The sequence below is a fragment of the Tachyglossus aculeatus genome, chromosome 9 (assembly GCF_015852505.1).
Source record: "Tachyglossus aculeatus isolate mTacAcu1 chromosome 9, mTacAcu1.pri, whole genome shotgun sequence".
Taxonomy (NCBI): Eukaryota; Metazoa; Chordata; class Mammalia; order Monotremata; family Tachyglossidae; genus Tachyglossus; species Tachyglossus aculeatus.
In genome coordinates this window covers 43,836,078-43,859,902 of record NC_052074.1, presented here as the reverse complement: position 1 = coordinate 43,859,902, position 23,825 = coordinate 43,836,078, and the positions used below count along the sequence as shown (strand labels likewise).

Below are 23,825 nucleotides of genomic sequence, written 5' to 3'. Positions count from 1 at the left end.
ATCCTCCCCCTCCCCACCCTTCAGAGCCCGGCTGGAATTCCACTTCTTGAAACCTTTCCCGACTGAACAGAAAGCGGGAACTCCAAGCGGGCGCCCGCAGGACCGGGGAACCGATCGCTCCGCGGGAGCGAGCCAGATGGCTTCGAACGTCTCTCCTTACATTCGGGAGGGAGAAAGAAAAGCCACGCCGGCCCTTCAGGAGGGGCCGTGAGTCAGGGTACCAGTGGGACACGGATCCCAGAAGCAACACGGCCTAGTGGACGGAGCACCGCCCGGGAGTCAGAAGGACGCGGGTTTTAATCCCGGCTCCACCACCCGTCTGCTCTGGGACCTCGGCTAAGTCACTTCACATCTCTGGGCCTCGGTTCCCTCATCTGTCAAATGGGGATGAAGACTGAGAGCCCCGTGTGGGACAGAGACTGTGTCCAACCTGATCAGCTTGCATCGACCCCAGCGCTTAGGACCAAACAGTTTAGGACAGTGTTTGGCACAAAGTAAGCACTTAACAGATCATCATCATCACAATGAAAACAAACCCAGGGGTTGTGGTGGCGGGGTGGCGATTGTCAGGTACCCATGCTTGAACACTCAGGCCGGCACCATTGGTGTAGAGATGTCTCTAAGCCCTAAAGACAGCTCTAGATCTACTTTGGGGGAGTCATCCATCTTTCGTTTGGATTGTAAGTTTATAGGGGGCAGGGATCACGGCTTCTCAAAGTTCCTGACAAGAACCAACTACCTTATGCAAGTGGATGATTACCTGACATTATACCTTGGCTTTCCCATAGCCTACACAAAACAACTTCCCTTTCACCCTCCCCAGTTCCTTCCCCGTCTTCCTCTATCCCTCTATATCTGTTTTTTTTTTTAAATGATATTTGTGAAGCACTCTGTGCCAGGCACTGCACTAAGCACTGGGGTAGATGCAGGCTAATCAGGTTGGACAATAGTCCCTGTCCCATATGGGGCTCACAATCAATCAGTGGTATTCATTGAGTGCGTACTGTGTGCGGACCACTGTACTGAGCCGTTAGGAGAGCACAGTACAACGGAGTTGGTAGACACGCTCCCTGCCCACAGCAAGCTTCCAGTCTAGAGGGGGAAACAGAAATGAAAATAAATAAATTGTGGATGTGTACATAACGTAAATAGCTGGTCATTTGGACCCTTTCCCATACACTCTGGTGTGCAGGTGACTCTCACGTCTACGTTTCTAGCTCTGACCTTTTCTCCTCCCTCAAGTACCATTTTTGGTCACCCTTCCGAGATTCCACTTTCAGGTCTCCCTTCTCCCTGAAGCCTAAAGCGGAGTTGAGTAATTCCTCTCCCTTCCCCCTCCCCCAATAAAAAACCCCTGTATATCATCATATCCAGGAGTCGCACTGTCAGCAGACTCTCCCAAGCTGTGACTTGAGTCATCTTTTACTCATCCCCTCTGCACTTCACCTCCAGTCTCTCTCCGAGTCTTGCTGGGCCGTCTCCCGCAGTATTTCTTGGATTTTCCCCTTTCTTCCCAATCACTGAACCTTGGTCCAAATCTTAAATACTCTCCCTTTGGGGCTCTCTGCCTCCAATCTTAACCACAATCGGAAAAACTCTACCTCTGAAGCACAGTTCTGATCACGCCTTTCCCCTAATCAGGATTTTGCGGGTGTTCCCGATTGCTTCTAGAATGAGCGACGGTGTTTGTTTAGCGCGTACCACTTTATCAATCACTGTCCGAGTGCTGGGATAGATCCATGGGGCTCACAGCCTTCATCCCCATTTTCCAGCTGAGGTCACTGAGAAGTGACTTGCCCAAGGTCACGCAGCAAAGTGGCGGAGCAGGGATTACAACACAGGTCCTTCTGACTCATCATCATCATCAGTCGTATTTATTGAGCGCTTACTGTGTGCAGAGCACTGTACTAAGCGCTTGGGAAGTACAAGTTGGCAACATAGAGAGACAGTCCCTACCCAACAGTGGGCTCACAGTCTAAAAAGTCACTGAGTCCCGGGCCAGTGCTCCGTCCACTAGAGAAGCAGCGTGGCTCAGTGGAAAGAGCCCGAGTTTGGGAGTCAGAGGTCGGGGATTTTAATCCCGGCTCCGCCACTTGTCAGCTGTGTGACTTTGGGAAATAATAATAATAATAATAATGACAGCATTTGTTAAGCGCTTACTATGTGCAAAGCACTGTTGTAGGCGCTGGGGGGATACAAGGTGATTAGGTTGTCCCACGTGGGGCTCACAGGCTTAATCCCCGTTTGACAGATGAGGGAACTGGGGCTCAGAGAAGTTAAGTGACTTGCCCGAGGTCACACAGCTGACATGTGGTGGAGCCGGGATCAGAACCCGGAACCCAACCGAACCCAGAAGTGAAGTCACTTCTCTGTGCCTCAGTTACCTCATCTGTAAAATGGGGGTTCAGACTGTGAGCCCCCCTTGGGACAACCTGATTACCTTGGATCTGCCCCAGCGCTTAGAACAGTGCTTGACACTTAGTAAGCGCTTCACAAATACCGTAATTATTATTATTATTATTACTAAGGCCCTCCTCATCTTTTACACCCCCTTCTAGTCAAGCAAGGCTACTTGCCAGGGCCTGTTTGAGCGCTAAATTGGCGCCTTCACCTGACCCATCCTTCCCTCTCTCCTCCACCAAGCCTCCGCTCAAGGGCCGCTCACCACCTCCCCTGCACAAATCAATCAATCAATCGTATTTATTGAGCGCTTACTATGTGCAGAGCACTGGCCCCCTGTCTGGTCTGGCCGACCCCTCCTTTAGCACCCGTGGCAATGAGCAGGTTAGCAGCGTGGCCTAGGGGAAAGAGCGCGGGCCCAAGGATCAGAGGACCTGGGTTCCAATCCCAGCTCCGCCACTAATCTGCCGTGTGACCTTGGGCAAGTCGCTTCACTTCCCTGTCCCTCAGTTCCCTCATCTTTCAAATGGGGATTAAAACTGCAAGCCCCATGTGTGACAGGGACTGCGTCCAACTGTCCTGTGTCTACCCCAGTGCTTAGTACAGTACCTGGCACATAGTAAGCACTTAACAAATACCACAATTATTATTATTATTATCATTATTACTAGCATTACCTATTTTTGATAATTGTATTTGTTCTCCAGGGGATGGGTAAGCATTCTGAGCGAGGGCTTTGCGATGTAAGTGAAGGACCTAAGATGAGCTCTCTTTACTGGAAAGAGCACGCGCTTTGGAGTCAAAGGTCGTGGATTCTAATCCCAGCTCCGCCACTGATCAGCTATGTGACTTTGGGCAACTCACTTCACTTCTCCATGCCTCAGTTCCCTCATCTGTAAAATGGGGATTAAGACTGTGAGCCCCACTTGGGACAACCTGATTACCTTGTATCTGCCCCAGTGCTTAGAACAGTGCTCGGCACATAGTAAGCGCTTAACAAATGCCATTATTATTATTATTATTATAAATTTCCACAGGTCCAGGCCTTCTTCTCATCTGCTTATCATGCTCCCTTGCCTCGGTCCTATACCCCTTCTCTCTGAGACCCTTTCATTCAGTCAATTGCATTTATGGAGCGCTTACTGTGTGCAGAGCACTGTACTGAGCATTTGGGAAGTACAAATCGGCAACATATAGTACCCAACAATAGGCTCGTAGTCTAGCACCTTTCAGTTTCGACCCTGTCCCTCCCCCGATGTTCTGGGGTGTGCAGAACCTCAGTTTAGACTTTTGATTTTATATTTCCACCCTGTTGCCTCTAATGATTTTTCTTTCTCTCATTTTTTTTCTTCTGGTCCCTGTTCCAGTAGGAGTCCAGTGTTCTTTTCCCCCATTCACCACCTGGTTGCCCCTTCGGCTACAGGGCCCTCTCGGCTCTTTTCTTGTGGCCACGTTGTTGCCCAGAGTTGAGGAAATGTAGCGTCTCTCCCCTTTTACCAGTTTTGAAAATGTCTCTCTTTTTTTCCCCCATCCCAGAACTTGTCTCCCCTAACTTGGCATCTCTCCAGGCTGCTCGTTGCGGGCAGGGAGTGTGTCTGTTTATTGTTGTGTTGGACTCTCCCAAGCGCTTAGTACAGTGCTCTGCGTGCAGTACGTGCTCAATAAATGCGATTGACTGACTGAAAGGAGGTAATAATAATAATAATTGTGGTATTTGTTAAGTGCTTACATTGTGCCAAGCACTGTACTAAGCACTGGGGTGATACAAGTAAATCAGGTTGGACACAGTCCCTGTCCCATGTGGGGCTCGCAGTCTCATTCCCCATTTTACAGATGAGAGAAGTGAAGTGACTTGCCCAAGGTCACACAGCAGACGTGGTGGAGCCGGGATTTGAACCTGTGACCTTCTGACCCACAGGCCTGTGCTCTCTCCATTATAATAATAATAATAATGGCATTTATTAAGTGCTTACTATGTGCAAAGCACTGTTCTAAGCACTGGGGAGGTTACAAGGTGATCAGGTTGTCCCACGGGGGGCTCACAGTCTTAATCCCCATTTTACAGATGAGGTAACTGAGGCACAGAGAAGTTAAGTGACTTGCCCACAGTCACACAGCTGGCAATTAACAGAGCTGGGATTTGAACCCATGACCTCTGACTCCAAAACCCATGCTCTTTCCACTGAGCCATGCTGCTTCTGGTTTGCCCCTTTAAAGTCCTATTTCCTGAGTGGATTCCTCAAGCGTTCTAGCTATATTGTCTTCTGAGAATGAATTAAAAAAAAAAACACTTTTCACACCCCTTGCCAACCTGCTATATTAGCAGGGGCACACACAACCTCTAAGTACTTTTGATCATGAGAATGTTGGCTGAACTAGAAATTGCTGGTGGGGGGGAAAAGAAAATTAAGTGGGTTTTTTGTTGTCGTTTTTTAAAGTTGATTATCCTCTTCCTCGCACCCTTTCTTCTGTCCTCTGCACAGGGCTCCGAAACCTATTTTGGAAGGGATGTTTAAATTTAGCGATCGAAAAATCCTTCAGATCATTTTTGTCATTTGTAATCTAGCAAACTCTCTTTTTGGCGTATGGCTATGCAGTATTTTTGTAGTAAATGAAATATAAAAAGTTGGAGAACCTCAGAGCCTAGAAAGAGGCTCAAGATGTGTGTAACCCATCTCTAGAATCAATAAACTGTTAAAGTATGGAGAATGGGCTGTGACCATATTTTGGGTTTTGGGTGTTTTTTTTAAATGAAGAGACCATCAGGGATGGAGACTTCTCCACCTCTCTTGGTGTTTCCTCAGATGGATATCAGACTCTTAGAGCGTAAGCTTGTTGTGGGCAGGGATTGTGTCTGTTTATTGCTGTATTGAGCTCTCCCAAGTGCTTAGTACAGTGCTCTGCACACAGTGAGTGCTCAATAAATAGGAATGAATAAAGCTGCACCCAGGCACCTCGGCCCGATCAGAGCCTGTCACTCGTATTTATTGAGCACTTATTGTATCCAGAGCACCATATTCATTCATTCAGTCGTATTTATTGAGCTCTGACTGTGTGGAAAGCACGGTACTGAGCACTTGGGAGAGGACAGTGTAACAACAGACATTCCCTGCCCACAACGAGCTCACAGTCTAGAGGGGGAGACAGATACGAATATTAACAAATAAAGGACGGATATAGACAGATATATGTGCTGTGGGGATGAGTAAGGGGAGCAAGTCAGGATGACGCAGAAGGGAGTGGGAGCGCTGTACTGAGCGCTTGGGAGAGTCACTATAACAGAGTCGGTGGCCACGCTCCCTGACCACAACGAGCTTCCAGTCTAGAGAGCTGTGGGGTCTAAAGCTCCAGCTGGGGCAGTCAGGGCGGGACCTCCCTTTTAGGGTGAGAGTGGGATGGCGGGTGCCAATCAATCAATCAATCGTATTTATTGAGCGCTTACTGTGTGCAGAGCACTGTACTAAGCACTTGGGAAGTACAAGTCAGCAACATATAGAGACAGTCCCTACCCAACAGTGGGCTCACAGTCTAGAAGGGGGAGACAGACAACAAAACCAAACATATTAACAAAATAAAATACATAGAATAGATATGTACAAGTAAAATAAATAAATAGAGTAATAAATATGTACAAACATATATACATATATACAGGTGCTGTGGGGAAGGGAAGGAGGTAAGACGGGGGGATGGAGGGGGGACAGGGGGAATCAATCGTATTTATTGAGTGCTTAATGTGTGCAGAGCACTGTACTAAGCGCTTGGGAGAGTGAATACAACAGAATCGGTAGACATGTTCCCTGCCCACAAGGAGCTTAAAGTGTCAATTTAAGTCCAGTCAATCAATAGCGTTTCCTGAGTTCCGTCTTCAGTGGACATGGAAAACTGCTGGTAATTGGTCCCCTCCACATAAACAGGTCACCCTTTAGCCTTCTGTTCTCCAGGCTAAATAACTCCAATTTCTGTAGTTTTTACTTTAAAGAATACGTTTTCCTCCTTTCGAGTCATTTTTTGTACGTCCTTGTACCCTTCCTGTTTAATATGGGAAATAACATGATCTAGATAACATGATTGTCCGCTTTGCGACTTTGGGCGAGTCACTTCACTTCTCTGTGCCTCAGTCACTTCATCTGTAAAATGGGGATTAAAGACTGTGAGCCCCCCGAGGGACAACCTGATCACCTTGTAACCTCCCTGGTGCTTAGAACAGTGCTTTGCACATAGTAAGCGCTTAATAAATGCCATAATTAGTGGAAAAATCAAGGGCTTGGGAGTCAGAAGACCTGGGTTCTACTCCCAGCTCCGCCACTCATCTGCGGTGTGACTTTGGGCAAATCATTTCACTTCTCTCTACCTCAGTTTCCTTGACTGAAACAGACATCTGCGTGATGGCACGTATGGTGGTTGTGCCTGGTGGCTCCCGGGACTTGGAGTCCCAGCGAAGGCACGGCCATTTCCATTCAAGGCCGACGCTATTGGGCATTTTCAGTGACGGAGCCTTTGGTTTGCGGGCCGGAAAATCATCCTCTCCCTGGCCAAACACAATCATATTGGCTCTTTTCATAATGACCCTCAGTCGCAGGACTCCGATTCCCTTAGCGTCCGGCTCGGGGAAGCAGCGTGGCTCAGTGGAAAGAGCCCGGGCTTTGGAGTCAGAGGTCATGGGTTCGAATCCCGGCTCCGCCAACTGTCAGCTGTGTGACTTTGGGCAAATCGCTTCACTTCTCTGTGCCTCAGAAACCTCATCTGTAAAATGGGGATTAAGATTGTGAGCCCCCCGTGGGACAACCTGATCTCTCCTTTTAGACTGTGAGCCCACTGTTGGGTAGGGACTGTCTCTATATGTTGCCAATTTGTACTTCCCAAGCGCTTAGTACACTGCTCTGCACATAGTAAGCGCTCAATAAATACGATTGATGATGATGATGATCTTCCCCGATCTTTCTACCGATTTCTCCCTCGCCAGCTTTGGGTTCCTTTTCCTTTTGAGGTGTTAGCAAGTTCAGGGACCAAAGTACTTTCTAAATGGCCTAATGAAAAGGGCAGGGGCCTGGGCGTCAGAAAAACTGGGTTGTAACCCTGATTTTACCACTAACCTGCTGTGTGACCCTGGGCAAGTCACTAAGCTTCTCTCTGCCTCAGTTCCCTCAACCGTAGAAGGTGGATTCAGTATTCGCAGAGAAGCAGTGTAGCCTAGTGGATAGAGTACTGGTATGGGAGTTGGACATGGGTTCTAATCCTGGCTCCTGCGCTTGTCTGCTGTATGACCTTGGGCAAGTCACTTCACCTCTCTGGGCCTGAGTTACCCAACCAGGCTTTGGTGTGTAATAAGCCCTCAACAAACACCATTATGATGATCGATCGATCAATCAATCAATCAGTCGTATTTATTGAGCGCTTCCTGTGTGCAGAGCACTGTACTAAGCGCTTGGGAAGTACAAGTTGGCAACATACGGAGATAGTCCCTACCCAACAGTGGGCTCACAGTCTAGAAGGGGGAGACAGAGAACAAAACCAAACGTATTAACCAAATAAAATAAATACGATAGATAAGTACAAGTAAAATAAATAGAGTAATGCATATGTACAAACATATATACATATATACAGGTGTTGTGGGGAAGGGAAGGAGGTAAGACGGGGGGATGGAGAGGGGGATGAGGGATGATGGTTATTGTGGTCAGGCTCTTATCATTTTTAAAAGACAGTCACAAAATCTGCCACGTTACAGTAATAAGGGACGAGACAGCGACCAGAGCAGTTGACCAGAGGAAAGGAAAAAGGCGGCTTTGAAAGAAAGAACTGCAGGCTGCATGTGGGCTTTATTTTAGCCTTTCTAGATGGCAAGCGCTTATATGGCTGGTTATTCACTGCGCCTCCTTCCTCTATCACTCAACAGCCTCAATAAATACAATTGCCTGACTGATCTTATCCCATTTGGGGTCCGGAGTGCATTCCTAAATAGGGCTGCTCCTAAGCCTTCACTGTCTCTTGGGCAGTACCTCCCTTATGAAAGATTTTAGCGTTGGGGAGGAGGGAAGAAGTGATAGACTCCTGCCCACGAGCCACTCGATTTACTTGTCCAGTAATGGTGATGGTTTGAAAAGAAGTATCTGTACTGTGAACCAACTTGGCCGTTAGAGCCCTCAGTGGTGAAATAACGGCTCTAAAACACCCTGACGGGCGTAAGTGTACCTTAAATAAGTTTGGGGCATGTACGGAGCTCCTCCCATGTGTGGAGCACTGTACTAAGCGCTGGGGAGAGTACAGTTCAGCAGGGTTGTAAACGTGTTCCCTGCCCACATCTAATTCTGCAGGAAGATTGCCATAAATTTTAATCCCAAACACGAGGGAGGAAAGTATTTGAAACATTTTAGATTCCATGCCGGATTACTCTTTAAAGGTGTATTTGAAATGCTCAAATAGATGAGCTCAACTTCATAGCCAACCCCTAGCCTAAGACTACTGGATTGTGTGACCGGAGGGGAGCTTTTTGTGCTTCAGGGAGGTTGATAAAATGGCTGTCTGTACTATCTTAGAATCCTTTTGAAGTGTCTACTGTTTCCTCGATGCTGTAATTAAAAACCGGAAAATACAGCGTTTTGACACGCACCGCTCACCTTCCTAGAAGTTCAGAGTTTAGGCACCAGAGAAGGTCTTTGAACCGAGCCTCCCAGGAAGCCATCGAGACGGGCGCCGGGCCCAGAATGGATGGCCTCCACCACCGGGCAGTGAGACAAGCCCTGAAATATTATTTTTCCTAATTATAATACTTAAATCTTCCTGGGACATTTTAAACACTCCTAGGCACAAAACTGAGCAGCTGTTGCACTCGCCAAAGATTGAGGTGTTCCTCCGGTGACCGTTAGAAAGAATTTAGGCTTGGGGTTTCTTCAGAAACTGAGAGCACAGTTATTCTGAGAGAGTCAAATGTTTGTGCCAAAGATTTGTTTGGGGAGCCATGTTGACACTTTCTTTTTAACTGAGCTCTCTGAGCTCTATGCTTCGTATCTTTTTAGTTATTTTTAAACAGCAAAAAAATATTTTAAGGGACAATAGATGAGTACGCTTAATAGCCATTTGGTTGGAAACCCAATAGTTTTTGCAGTTCTAAAACAGATTAGTAGAAACGTGGCCCATCTTTCTGCAGAATGGTTTTGTGTTTGTTGGGCTGTAGGCGGTGGTGGCTGGGTTATGATGGGAGAGGCTAAGGATGACAATAAAATAATAATAATTGTGGTACTTAAATGCTTAGTATGTGCCAAGCACTGTACTGAGAGCTAGGGTAGATCTTAATTTAGCCAGACGCTGTCCGTGCTCCACATTAGGCTTATGGTCTGTGTAGGAGAGCGGACATCCTGCTTTGCAGAAGGAGAAACTGAGGTCCAGAATAGTTAAGTGACTTGCCCCAGGTCACACAGTAGCCAAGTTGGCAGAGCCAGGATTAGAACCCAGGTTCTTTGACTCCCGGGGCCTGTGCTCTTTCCAGTAGGCCATGCTACAGAGCTTGAGCTTTGGAGCAAAGGAAAAGCCTTGATGCTTTCCAGGTGGCTTCCACTGTGTTCAAACCTGCTAATGTCAGTATGGAAGCATAGGAAAGCATCACCTGAGCAGCGTTTGTGCACAGGGAACTGTTTAATTCCCATTTTTAGGCTTTAATATTCAGTCTTGTTTTCATCTGAGCTAAAGTAGTTGGCTGTGCTCTAGGAGCTTATTTTTCAAGAATTGCTTGAAGTAATGCCCTCCTGGGATTGTCAAAGAAACTGAATATTTAGTACAGATTGGTAATGTCTTACAGATTCCTCTTTCTCTACAGCAGACGTGTTCACCTGAAGTTTCACATCAAAGAATCCAAAAATGAGATTTAGGAAGCACGATGGATTTTTAAAGAAATCTTTTATATTTATATCTAGTATATTTGAGTTTTAAGTTCCCGTGCTAATTTTTCCTTACTCTAGTAGTATTTTTCTCCTTTAGTGCATTCATGACATTCTACTAGAATATAAAGTAGAAACTCATAAATCACAGTTTCCTGCAGCATCCCTCTATCTGGTGCCTCAGAGTAGCCACGCAGCCCGTATCTTTGAGATGGAGAAATGAAATAAGAGTTTTTCCTCTCTTGAACCTAAAAGTTGTGTGATTTGGGAGAATTATAAGGTTTTTGTTCAGCTCGTGTTTTTAATTTCTTTTAGAAAAGGCCACGAATGAGTACAACACCAGTGAAGACTGGGGTATTATCATGGACATATGCGACAAAGTTGGAAATGTTCCAAACGGGTAAGTTGACAAATCTCACTTAAGGGTTTTTGGGAACGTCTTTGCACAATGCCTCTGCCTCATCACATTCAATACTCCTCTAGACTGTAAGCTGGTTGTGGACAGGGAATGTGTCTAGTGTTGTATCGTGCTCTCCCAAGTGCTTAGTACAGTGCTCAATAACTACAGTTGGCCCAGTGTAGTCAGTCATAGGCAGAACCAGGATTGGAACCCAGGCCTCCTGACATCCAGAGGCACACGCTCTCTACCGGACCCCCAGCTGGGCCAAGGCTCTGGCTAGGCTGATCGGGCCGGGCGTGGGAAACCCAGTCGCGGGTGCTTGGGCCCCCACAGTTTATCCGAGGGCATCTTGCCTGTGCCTGGATTAGGTTTCCCTGATGGTAGGCCCCTGCCGCCAGCCTGCCCCCGTGCCCGCGACTGGCTCTGAGCAGTGAAAGATTGGCCCTGACCACGAAATGCGGACTCGAAAGCTGTCAGTTTGGGACCCTCACTGGGAGGGGTGGGCTGCAGCAGGGCCGTCCCCCCACCTCCTTCCTCTCCCTGCCCCTCGCCCGGCGGAGCGGGAAGAGGGAGAAGCTCCTAGCCCCGGGTGGGTGTCAGACTCTGGCTGTGGGACAGCAGTTCCCGAACCCACTCACTTCCCTGCTAAACTGTTGGGGGAGTGTGGAATTGGGGTTGGCAGAGCCATGGGTGTGAGCCACTCCCTTCCAAGCTGAGGTGAGGTGCCCGGGTGGCTTCTGTTTGCCGGAGAGGCCTGTTAGCCGTATTTATTGAGCCTGTACTGTGTGTCGAGTATTGTACTAAGCACTTGGGAGAGTATACTAGAGCAATAAAGAGTAAGCGACATCCTGCAGGTGCCTGAGGGGATGGTCATTGGGTTGGAGATCAGGGCCCTACTGAGGGGCCCCCAAGGGACCAAAGAGTGGCACCCCTGTCTGGCCAAGAGTTTCCCGCCTGGGAGCCTGGCGCAGAGCAGGGCGGCCAGCACCGGCCCACTGGTTTACCTTCCCTGTGCCCCGTAGCAGGACTATCGGCACAACCTGGCCAGAGTCCTATTGAGGTCATTGTGGCCCGGTGATCCAGTGTGGTGGACGTGGAGCCAGGGGGAATGGTTGGATGTATCCTCAGAAGCCGTCTCCCAATCATTCATTCAGTTGTATTTAATGAATGCTTCCTTTGTGCAGCCCACTGTACTGAGCACTCGGGGGAGTACCATACCACAATAAACAGACACATTCCCTGCCCACAGTGAGCTGGGGTGGGGGAGGGCATTCTGCAGACCCAGACTGAGCCCTTTCCTTCCTCTCCCCCTCGTCCCCTGCTCCATCTCCCCATCTCACCTCCTTCCCTTCCCCACAGCACCTGTATATATGTATATATGTTTGTACATATTTATTACTCTATTTATTTATTTTACTTGTACATATCTATTCTATTTATTTTATTTTGTTAGTATGTTTGGTTTTGTTCTCTGTCTCCCCCTTTTAGACTGTGAGCCCACTGCTGGGCTCTATATGTTACCAACTTGTACTTCCCAAGCGCTTAGTACAGTGCTCTGCACACAGTAAGCGCTCAATAAATACGATTGATGATGATGATGATCCAGACTTAGCCAGTGGATGAGCCATGTTCTGTATCTCTTTGAACGTCTAAAATCCCAATTTTTCCTCGCTCTAGCCGCCAATGTGCTGCGGGTAAGATTTTAGTCGGGTTAAGCGTCCCAAAGTGGTTAGATTTGGGAAATGATGCAAATTCCACTAATACTTGATCTGAAGTGGAATCCCAAATCAGAACAGACCTAATGATTTTTTTTCCTGTTTTTCCTTAGGGCGAAAGATTGCCTTAAAGCTATAATGAAAAGGGTAAATCACAAGGTTCCACACGTGGCTTTACAAGCACTGACTGTAAGTTGAAGCAGTTTCTTCAGATGACACAAATTCAAAATGTGTATTAAAAGGAAAAAAGAAGTAGTTTAACAGCTCTTTTGTTTCACCCATGTTCTGTTCTAACAGCTTCTAGGAGCCTGTGTGTCAAACTGTGGAAAAAATTTTCATTTAGAGATATGTTCCCGTGATTTTGCAACAGAAGTTCGTGGGGTGATAAAAAATAAGGTAATTGTAGAAAGATGAATTTAAGATACCGTAGTAAAACTCAAAAAGTGTAAGATTGCCGTAATCCGTGGTGCGTATTCTTGTATAGCAGCAATTGGGAATATCCCAGGGAACTAAGACCTTATCTCAAGGACTTCAGTTTAAGATTGGTTGTTGGGGAGCATCCAAAGCGTGCTCGGTTTAATCGAGTTGAAAGGGGTTTATTTTGGAATTTCTGTGGTTGCATTCAATGGGGAGGAGACTCGAAAAGCTGGTCAAAGCGGGCAGCGGGTAACCTTGTGGGATTTTTTTCTAGTAAATATGACAGCCTGAAGTCATACCAGTAGCAGGTGCCGAAGCATATTCCTGAGGAATAGAAAAGGATTCTTACAAGGGCGACTATGTTATATGTTGCCGACTTGTACTTCCCAAGCGCTTAGTACAGTGCTCTGCACACAGCGCTCAATAAATACGATTGAATGAATGAATGAAAGGGCAGTCCTTCAGTTTCTGTCTTTTATCTTTATGGTATTTGTGAAGCGCTTACTATGTGCCAGGCTCCGTATTAGATGCTGGGTCAGATCCAAGCTCATCAGTCCATGTCCCACATGGGGCTCACCGTCTTCATCCCTGTTTGACAGACGAGGGAACTGAGGCACAGAGAAGTGAAGAGGCTGGCCTGAGGTGTGTCAGCAGACAAGTGGCGGAGCCAGGATTAGAACCCAGGTCCTGCTGACTCCCGGGCCTGGGCTCTGTCCATTAGACGACGCTGCTTCCCCTCCGGACCTTTGGGGCCCCACTCTAAGTGAGCTGCCTTAGACCCCCTCACCTCCTTTGGGCCACTGCCAGCTGTGGGTCTCCCTGACGGCTCTTGATTTTAAAGTTTGGGATTAAAAGGAAGACCTATGACTACAGTGGAAGTAGTAATGATGATGATAATAGTGATAATACCACCTTCATCTCGTATAAAGCTTGTATTTTTTCCGAAGCACCTTAACATCAGTGATCTCATTTGGTTGGGATGTCATTATTAAGCAGCGTGGCTCAGTGGAAAGCACATGGGCTTGGGAGTTAGCGGTCATGGGTTCAAATCCCGGCTCCGCCACTTGTCAGCTGTGTGAGTTCGGGCAAGTCAATTCACTTCTCTGGGCCTCAGTTACCTCATCTGTAAAATGGGGATTGAGACTGTAAGCCCCACATGGGACAACCTGATCACCTTGTATCCTCCCCAGTGCTTAGATCAGTGCTTTGCACATAGTAAGCGCTTAACAAATACCAAAATTATTATTATTATATAACTTGGATGTTTGAGAGCTTGGAATTTTGGAAGGAGTAATCCTACTTCCTTTTGTTTGGTGCCCATTGCTCCATGGAAAACTCACTCATTTGAGCTAAAGGCCATGGGGCAGGGTGCCAAATTTTCACTGATTTCACCTGAATCTTAATGGCACTAACGACACCCGACTTGCATTAGGTTTATTTTATTTCGTTAGTATGTTTGGTTTTGTTCTCTGTCTCCCCCTTTTAGACTGTGAGCCCACTGTTGGGTAGGGACTGTCTCTATATGTTGCCAACTTGTACTTCCCAAGCGCTTAGTACAGCGCTCTGCACACAGTAAGCGCTCAATAAATATGATCGATGATGATGATGATTAGGTTAAGGTTTTGCAGGAGTGCGGCGGTGGCGGTGATGTTTTCTCTGTGAGATTATATCCTCACGCAGCCCGCCTCATAATCCTGGGAGTTTGCCTAAGGGGTAGCTGCCAGTTGCTCTTCACCTTTTTAAACATTTTTGTTAAGCACTTGGAACCAGGCACTGTACTAAGCGCTGAGGTAGATACAAGTTGGACACAATCCACGTCCCACACGGAGCTCAGTCTTCATCCCCATTTTGCAGATGAGGCGCCTGAGGCCCAGAGAAGTGAAGTGACTTGCCCAAGGCCACACAACAGACAAGTGGCGAAGCTGGGATTAGTGGCTCTAGCCACTAGGCCATGCGGCCTCTCTCCCTCACTCTGTCTTCACCCAGCCTGGGACCAGGAGGGCCTGTGCGGCCCATCATCATCATCAATCGTATTTATTGAGCGCTTACTATGTGCAGAGCACTTTACTAAGCGCTTGGGAAGTACAAATTGGCAACATACAGAGACAGTCCCTACCCAACAGTGGGCTCACAGTCTAAAAGGGGAAGACAGAGAACAAAACCAAACGTACTAACAAAACTTGGGGGTGAGGAGCGGGCTGTGATGCCAGGCCGCGGGGCAAGACAATGCAATCGACCAGTCAAGGCTCAAGGCTCACTAATATCAAGGCTCCTGGGGTGGGCTGGGCGGTCCAATATGTGGTCCGTGGGTTTTGTCTCTGTGGCACCAGCCCCGCTACCGTTCAGTATGGGCTTGACATTAGGGTCGCTCCAAACAGAGCCAACCCTAAAAACTGCAGCTTTCTACAAGAAAGTTGTCTTTGGAACATGTGCGTTTTTTTAGTTTACCCTGCCCTCTCAGGGACCGTGATTTTCCAGTTCTGTAGATTCCGTTTCAGGTTAAAAATGATGACGTGGGTGATTCATCCTGTGGTTGGGTGCAAATTTGACTATTAAATCTCTTGTATGGGTGGCACCTTTATTGCCGCTCTCCTTTTTTTTGTTTGTTTTTTGTTCTCTCCTTATCTCATAAGACCCATCCTAAAGTGTGTGAAAAGCTCAAAACTTTAATGGTGGAGTGGTCAGAAGAATTTCAGAAGGATCCTCAATTTAGCTTGATTTCAGCAACTATTAAGTCCTTGAAGGAGGAAGGCGTTACTTTTCCTACAACGGGAGCTCAGGTAACAGAATATTATTCCTATTGACCTTGGGATATGCGGCTGTGATTCTGGCTCATTTTCGACTTGAACGTTTCAAAGGCCAGTGATCTGCGTAAAAGACATGATTCCTAAGTATTAGGGGTGATTCTATGATGGGGAAAAATGGTAGAAAAGTCTCATTTAAATTAAACCTTTAGGAAATGATGGCAGTCTTCTGTCGGGGCTTGGACCAGTAAGTCGCAGAGTGCTTAGTACAGTGCTCTGCACACAGTAAGTGCTCAATAAATGCGATTGAATGAATGAGTGAACAAACTTCTTCAGACTTGAAAGGCTCAAGCATTGCCACCCCTGCTTATCGTAGACTAGTATTTCAACGAGCTTAGAATTGTAAAATAAAATAAAAAATTGTCAGTACCTTCCCCAGTGTTCATTCAGCCTAAAAACACACCTTTGACAAACGACTGAGGAAGAAAGGGAATTCTTGTTTTTTCTCAAGTGGTGTGAAGTTTAGGTTCACCAGCTGGCTCTCTGGGAGGCAATATTTAATTCTGAAGGGTGTGGATTTCACCCTGCCACTGGCTGAAGGGAGGAGCCGACTGTATATTCCCTGGCTGCCTGCCTGCCGTCCCTGAGAAGCAGGCACTCGCCCACCACCCTGAGTAGCGGAAGAAAAGTCCAAACAAATCTGCTGGGAAAAGAGCTTGGCAGTGGTTCTCCAATTACTCCGCTTGCCCTTCTTGTTTCTTCCGCCTCCATGTCCGTCGCCCTTCTCACATTATAATGATAGTATTTAAGTGCTTACCATGTGTCAGGAACTGTACTAAGCGTTGGGGTGGATATAAGCAAATCAAATTGGACACAGTCGCTGTCCCATATGGGGCTGACAGTTTCAGTCCCCATTTTGCAGGTGAAGTAATTGAGGTACAGAGAAGTGAAGTGACTTGCCCAAAGTCATACAGTGCACAAGGGACAGAGCTGGGATTCCAACCCATGACCTTCCTACTCCCAGGCCTGTGCTCTATCCACTGTGCCATGCTGCTTTTCTCCCACAGGCCTCTGTTGTTGCCCCTCTTCGTCTACTCCTTGCCGCGTTTCTTCCCCACTCCTTCCCAAACAAAACAGTTGGCAGGGATGTCGACCTATACTCTCCCCCTTCCTCCCATCCCTATCCTCTTTCCTCACTTTTCCTCCCGGTAATTCCATCAAAGCCGTTTTCTTCCTGTCCCTTCCTGCCCCCCCTCCCCCTCCCACCACTCATCAGTTGGTCTTTTTTGTCTGCTCTTCCATTCTCTTTCCCCAGCTTCTCTTCAGTCCTCTTCTGGATATTCTCCAGGCCTTTGCTCTCCCTGGGAGAGACAAGGGAATTCAACAGCCTACTAATACAAATGTCTTTCTTGCATTGTCCGGTGCAAGAAGGCAGGGTATTCCATGATGCCGAGTGTGAAGGAGAGGGCTGTCCCAACTCTTGGTTTCCCTCCTCCATGTAGCCCGGCTGCAAGGGTTAGCAAAGCCTTCCCGGACCACCTTTTATTTCCAGGTTGGTTCCTGGTGGTATTCAGTAGACCCAGGGCAGCTGTGGTGGAGGCCTCATCTAGAATTTCTAAACGTACCCATTCGTCTTAGAGTTGAGAAGCTCTAAACACCCACTGTTCAAACTTTTCGTAGAGTGATCTTTCCAGGAAGCCACCTGAAAAATCACAATAGTAAAATGGTGTAGTACATGCAGGAAGGAGGCACGATGAAAAATCGAACCACCATTCACTCTGTTACTCTCCTGGAAGCGAACAGTGTAAAATCACCAAAGAGCTTATTGAAAAGAAAGCTCCCATAAGATCCTAGCCTGAAATGGCAAGTCATATGCAGAAAAATAGCCTAGGTGCGTAATTATAAAGCTTTCATTCTTTTCTTGATGAATTAGTCAGATTCATTTCATTCGTACATTGCAGACGGTCTCGCATGTTTCCAAGAATGGTACATCATCCAGCCAGAACAAAGAGGATGAAGATATAGCTAAAGGTAAATTATTGCGAACCCGAAATTCTTTACCAGATATGTAATATGATGTTGACCAGGAACTCGGGGTGGGGGTTTGAAACGTGTAATGTCTGTGTCATCACAGAGCTCTAGTGTACTTTTGTTACTTCCCAAAAGAGAAAAATTGTTCTAAGAAGTGAGGAAAATCAGTTGCCTCCAGGTGGATAAAGAGTTAGAAAAGTGCATCTCTGGCATAAATAGTAGTTCTTGAGTAGTACCGTAAGGTTATATGTTTGGGTACCGTATTTGAAGATGAATTTTCCTGTGGGCAAGAACCGAGATGGGTTCTGTACAACACTATGTACAGAAATTTTGACACGATGCCTCCCCTTGAACAACTTCCACTTCATCCCCCTGGCTTTTTTTGGATTTCCCCATCGTTACCAACGTTGCTTTTCAAATTTCATTTTTCATCATTTAAAATATATTAGTAATTACGTTGCCCTCTGGTGACTGGGATTTGTTCCAACTAGAAAGCTGTCTAGAAAGAGTTTGCTAAACGTTTTCATTTCTCTAAAGTTAATACTGCACGTTTTCCCCACTTTTTTTTTCCAAACTAGCTATTGAATTATCTTTGCAAGAGCAGAAACAGCAACAAACAGAAACCAAATCCTTATATCCGTCTGCAGAAATTCAGTTAAATAATCAGAAGGTTTCAAGGAAAGTACGCGCCTTGTACGATTTTGAAGCCGTCGAGGACAATGAACTCACCTTTAAAAGCGGAGAAATTATCATTGTTTTAGATGATAGGTACGTGCTTCAGGATTTTTCTTTTTTAAACTTCTGCAGGGGACAGTGACCCGTTTTCTGGATCCAATGGAAGTACCTTACCTTAGACAATGTGCCAAATTCTTCTGGGCTTCAGTTTCTCTCTCAAAACATGAAGGATCTACTTGACAACTTTACCCTTTTGCTTTCAGTTTTTATTTTTTCCCCCCTTATCCTGTCATGCCTGATGAACGACCTGTCACTCGGTAGATACCGTCGTCTAATTTCCTTATGTTTCTGCCCGATGCTTGGGTAAATGTTGCCCACCAGGCCAAAGCTCTTGCCGCAGACATTCCTTTTTTAAAGTCAAATCTTTCTTCCTGTGTTCGCATTCCCCCTAAAACCAGGGTACATAAATGTAAGGTGGAAAATCTAAGGGACAGTACTTAATGAAATTTGTTTTTATCTCTAGTGATACCAACTGGTGGAAAGGAGAAAATCACAGAGGAGTAGGACTCTTCCCATCTAATTTTGTAACCTCTAATTTAAACGTGGAGCCTGAAGCAGGTATGGTTTAAAAATATGAATTAAAAAGCCTGTTTGGACCTTCTTAAAGAGGGCAGTTTTTGAATAGGAAATCAGATGCTCAAACCCTTTCTTTCCACTTTTTAAACTTTTACACATCGTCAAGTTGTGTGAATTTAAAGATCGGTACTACCTTACCTCGATTTAGACGTACATTCGCTTGCAACATAGATCTAAATATAGGGAAAAATGGGGAATTTGATTAAGCAATTTAGAAGTCCATCCTATCAGTTTTTTTAGAAAGGGTGTTGAATGTTCATGTTTTGTATTAGAACCCAAAATCATGGTGAGAACACAAATTAGCCTTGGAAAGTGCCAGGTACTCAAGGCAGATATGTGCTTGTTAAGTGGAAATGTTAATTTGATTTGTTTTACTATCAGCTCTCCTCTGGGGAAAGTGGGTTTGAAAAAAGTTTCAACTCATATTTTATTCTCCCAAGAACTTAGTACAGTGCCCAGCAGTTAGTAAGCAAGCAATAAATGCCATTGATTGATTGGTAGAAATGGCTGGTAAATTTTTAGAACTTGTTTGCCGTGCTTAAACATTTTCGTAAACACATTTAAAATACTTGTCTTCTCTGCCTGCCCTTTCATGTGGGATGGTGTCACATTGACTTTGATCCATAAGTTGAATTTATTTTCTCTCATACGGTCCTTTAATCCAATTTTAGATGTGAGGGCACAGAAAGAAATAATCTTATTTAATATATAAAAAAGGGGGAGGTCAGTAACAGTGTGTTAAATGCACTCAGAAATCGGGTTCCTGCAGAGAGACTTTTGTACCCTATTTTGTACCCTACTCATCCTATTAGTAAAGTTAAATTTCTCCACTTGTCAGTCTGAAGGAACCTTTTTGGAAGTGAATTTGTTCTTTAGGGTCCTGTTTTTAGGGACGATATTCCCCAAACTCACTTCCTAAACCCTATACAGAGTACTAGCTTAACAGCAGTTCTGATCACCAAGCGCGATATGTTGTATGGAAGTGGGGCCTAAATTTGCAATGATTTGATTAGTATAATTTATATTATTTATTTATTTATTTTACTTGTACATATCTATTCTATTTATTTTATTTTGTTAGTATGTTTGGTTTTGTTCTCTGTCTCCCCCTTTTAGACTGTGAGCCCACTGTTGGGTAGGGACTGTCTGTATATGTTGCCAACTTGGACTTCCCAAGCACTTAGTACAGTGCTCTGCACAAAGTAAGCGCTCAATAAATATGACTGATTGATTGATTGATTTATATAATTTATAACCAAACACTCCTAACTAACTTAGTACAGTGCAAACACTTAGTGTAGTACTTTGCACCCAGTAAGCGCTCGATAAATACGATTGAATAATGTTGATGAACTTAAAATTGCCCTTACCTTACCTTGCAGTGGCTGTGGATAAAACTGGAGTAACCGAAGCTGATGCGGAAGAAATTACTAAATCAGAACCTGAACCAGTTTATATAGATGAGGTAAAATCAGTTTTCTTGGCTTTTTTTTTCCCGAGATTGTGTAAGAGCGTGTTTCTCATATAGTTACATCTGTGCACACACATGCATATCTAGCCTTTAATCTTTTTGCAGAAAATCCCTTATGAAGTGATTTTATTTTTTTCTCCAATCTTTAAACCTTTCTGTCTTTAGGACAAAATGGATAGCGCTCTCCAGACACTTCAGAGTATAGATCCTAGAGATTCAAAGCCAGATTCTCAAGATCTGCTGGATTTAGAAGGTATACTTGTGAACTATTAAATGTATCAATTTGTTCTGGGATACTACAAGATGAATGTATTTTGTAGACTCTTTGGCTTTGTAATTAGACTACACATTTAAACCCACCACTCGGAAAATCTACACCGAGGTAGAGATGGGGAGGGTTTGTCTTATTTTTTAAGGAGGAAGCGTATGTTGGATATTCTGTTAAGAAAATATGCTAGTAATTGTGATATTAAGCACTAACTTTGTGCCAAGCACAATACCAACCCCCAGGATAGATACAAGATAATCAGGTAGGACACAGTCCTTAATAATAATTGTGGTGTTAAGCGTTTACTCTGTGCCAAGCACTGTCCTTATCCTATATTCATTCATTCATTCATTGTCATATTTATTGAATGTTTACTGTGTGCAGAACACTGTACTAAGCACTTGGGAACTACAAATCGGCAACATATAGAGACAGTCCCTACCCAACAATGGGCTCGCAGTCTAGAAGGGGGAGACAGACAACAAAACAAAACAAGTAGACAGGAAACAAAACAAGTAGACAGCCCCATATGGGGCTCTGAATCGAAGTAGGAAGGAGAACAGGTACTTTAATCCCCATTTTACAGATGAGGAAACTGAGGCACAGAAGTGAAGCAACTTGCCCCAGGTCTCACAGCAGGCAAACGGCAGAGCTGAGATTAGAACCCAGGTCTTCCGACTCCCAAGTCCGGGCTCTTTTCTGCTAGGCTACCCCGCTTCCCTAATTGTCAGAGGATCTAGTCTTATTTGTTAGAGGGCACAGAAGAACATGATTCTACACTAAAGTAATTGAGTCCTAAGTGTAGAAGAATCTACTCTTCCTGTTGACTCATTTTGCATCAAAAATTTAGAGAGCCAAGTGACACAGGCTTTATACTAGTCCTGAAATCATTGGCTTCAGCGAACATATTCCTGAAAATCTTCGTACATACCCAAGTTAAGCAACCTTATAAAGACATTTTGGGGAATGAGAAAATGAGGTTCTGTAGTTCTGGCAGAAAGGGGGTAAAGTTTCAGAATTTTCCATGGGGAAAATCACCTGTAAGGTAAATATGACAGTTTTTCTGTGGTATCCTGGGTACATTTGATTGGGCTAGACATTTTATGGCTGTAGTGTATATTTTCTAATTAACAGTGTATCAGCTCACTTTTAAAGTGATTTTAAAACTAACCTACAAAGCATATTTTAATTTTTACACTGTGGCCCAAGACCCCTAGTTGATGCAGCTGACTGCGGTTTTTCAAGGTTTTTAAAGACCTTGGAAAGTCTCCAAATTCCATTATTTGTCAGTCCAGTTAATAGTGCAAATAAGCATAGCAAGATATGTAGCATTTTAACTCTTGTCTTTTGCTGAATAGTTACTGGAATAACCTAAAAAACGATTGGGCTGGGTGTGGTCTTTTTCCTCTAGTGCAGAGTTGTGAAGTCACATTAAATTAATTCTATGTGTATTGGGCATTGTGACTGCTTTCTCCACATAATAAAGCAAGATGAAAAATGTTTAACCTGAGTTGATTTAAAAGACACCTTTTTTGTGTTCACAGACTTCTGTCAGCAGATGGGCCCTATGATAGATGAAAAACTTGAAGAGATTGATAGGTGAGTGATTTTTGGTGCCTCTCACGTTAATTGAATCTTCGCTCTATATTTTTCCACGATCAAGAAATCTGCATACTTGGCAGAAAACACACTTCCCTTCCGAGGCAGTTTTTGTCTGTCAATTACAGTATAACGTGGAAGGGATTTTGACACATATACAATCTCCTGTTCATGCTGAAAATGTGGGTGAACATTTATGATCAAACTGGTTTTTAATTACCTTCTGGTGCCCAGGTTGGAGAGGTAGTAATAATAATGATGATGGTATTTGTTAAGCAGTTACTATATGCTAAACACTGTTCTATGTGCTGGAAGAAGTGAAAGCAGTGTAAACAGTAAACTTACAATCAATCAATTGTATTTATTGAGCACTTACCGAGGGCAGAACACTGTACTAAGCACTTGGGAAAGTACAACATAACTGTACAACAGAGTTGGTAGACACATTCCCTGCCCACAAAGAACTCACAATCTAGAAGGGGAAGCAGGCATCAATACAAATAAATAAATTATGGATATGTACATAAGTTACATGGGGCCGCAGGAGGGGTGAATAAAGGGTGCAGATCTGTTCATTCATATTGAGTGCTTGCAGTGCACAGAGCACTGTATTAAGCGCTTGGGAAAGTACAGTACAACAATAAATAAACAGTAAAACTCCCAAGTGCAGGGGCGATGCTGCAAGGAGTGAGAAATGAGGAAAGGAGCTGCTAGAGTGTAAACTTGTTGTGGGCATAGAACAAGTGTATTAATTCATTCAGTTGTATTTATTGACACTTACTGTTTGCAGGGCACTCTACTAGGCACTTGGAAAGAGTGGCACATAGTAAGCCCTTAACAAATACCATCATTATCATTATTACAGTTCAGCAATAGAGACAATCCCTGCCCACGCCAGGCTCACAGTCTAGAAGCGGGGAGACAGACATGGAAACAAGTAAACAGGCGTCAATATAAATAAATAGAATTATAGATATATACATCAAAACAAGTAAACAGGCAATAATATAAATAAACAGAATTATAGATATGTACATATATACACACAAGTGCTCTCGGGCAGGGGGATAGAGCAAAGGGAGCGAGTCGGAGAGATGGGGAGCTGAGGAAAAGGGGGTTTAGTCTGGGAAGGCCTCTTGGAGGGCTTTGAAGGGGAGAAGTGTGGTTGTTATATACCAACTCTGTTATGTTGTACTCCCCCAAATGCTTAGTACAGTGCTCTGCACACAGTAACTGCTCAATAAATATGATTGACTGACAGACTGGAACAGTGGTAGTGATCCATAGAAAAATCTCACCTGAAAAGCATAAAATTAGTTCATAAAGAGTTTAACAGTGTGATGGGCCCAGTATCTGAAAATCAGTGAGAGTATTCCCACTGCGTTTTTAAAATTTTAACCCCCACCCCCCCCTTGGGTCCAAATAAGAATTTCATTTCTCTGGTATCAATCAATCGTATTTATTGAGCGCTTACAGTGTGCAGAGCACTGTACTAAGTGCTTGGGAAGTACAAGTCGGCAACACATAGAGACAGTCCCTGCCCAACAGCGGGCTCACAGTCTAGAAGGGGGAGACAGAGAACAAAACCAAAC

At 45.0% G+C, this 23,825-nt stretch overlaps 1 protein-coding gene across 1 annotated transcript in view; it reads left to right on the top strand.

Annotated features, from left to right (window-relative positions):
* Positions 1–23,825, top strand: part of STAM2 (signal transducing adaptor molecule 2) — a 37,618-nt gene that overhangs the window by 5,237 nt on the left and 8,556 nt on the right. The window contains exons 2-11 of the mRNA XM_038751352.1: positions 10,593–10,677; positions 12,506–12,581; positions 12,690–12,788; positions 15,443–15,589; positions 17,515–17,584; positions 18,163–18,352; positions 18,783–18,877; positions 20,278–20,360; positions 20,532–20,619; positions 22,179–22,233. Of these exons, the coding sequence (XP_038607280.1) occupies positions 10,593–10,677; positions 12,506–12,581; positions 12,690–12,788; positions 15,443–15,589; positions 17,515–17,584; positions 18,163–18,352; positions 18,783–18,877; positions 20,278–20,360; positions 20,532–20,619; positions 22,179–22,233 (988 nt within the window). The remainder of the gene's footprint in view (positions 1–10,592; positions 10,678–12,505; positions 12,582–12,689; positions 12,789–15,442; positions 15,590–17,514; positions 17,585–18,162; positions 18,353–18,782; positions 18,878–20,277; positions 20,361–20,531; positions 20,620–22,178; positions 22,234–23,825) is intronic.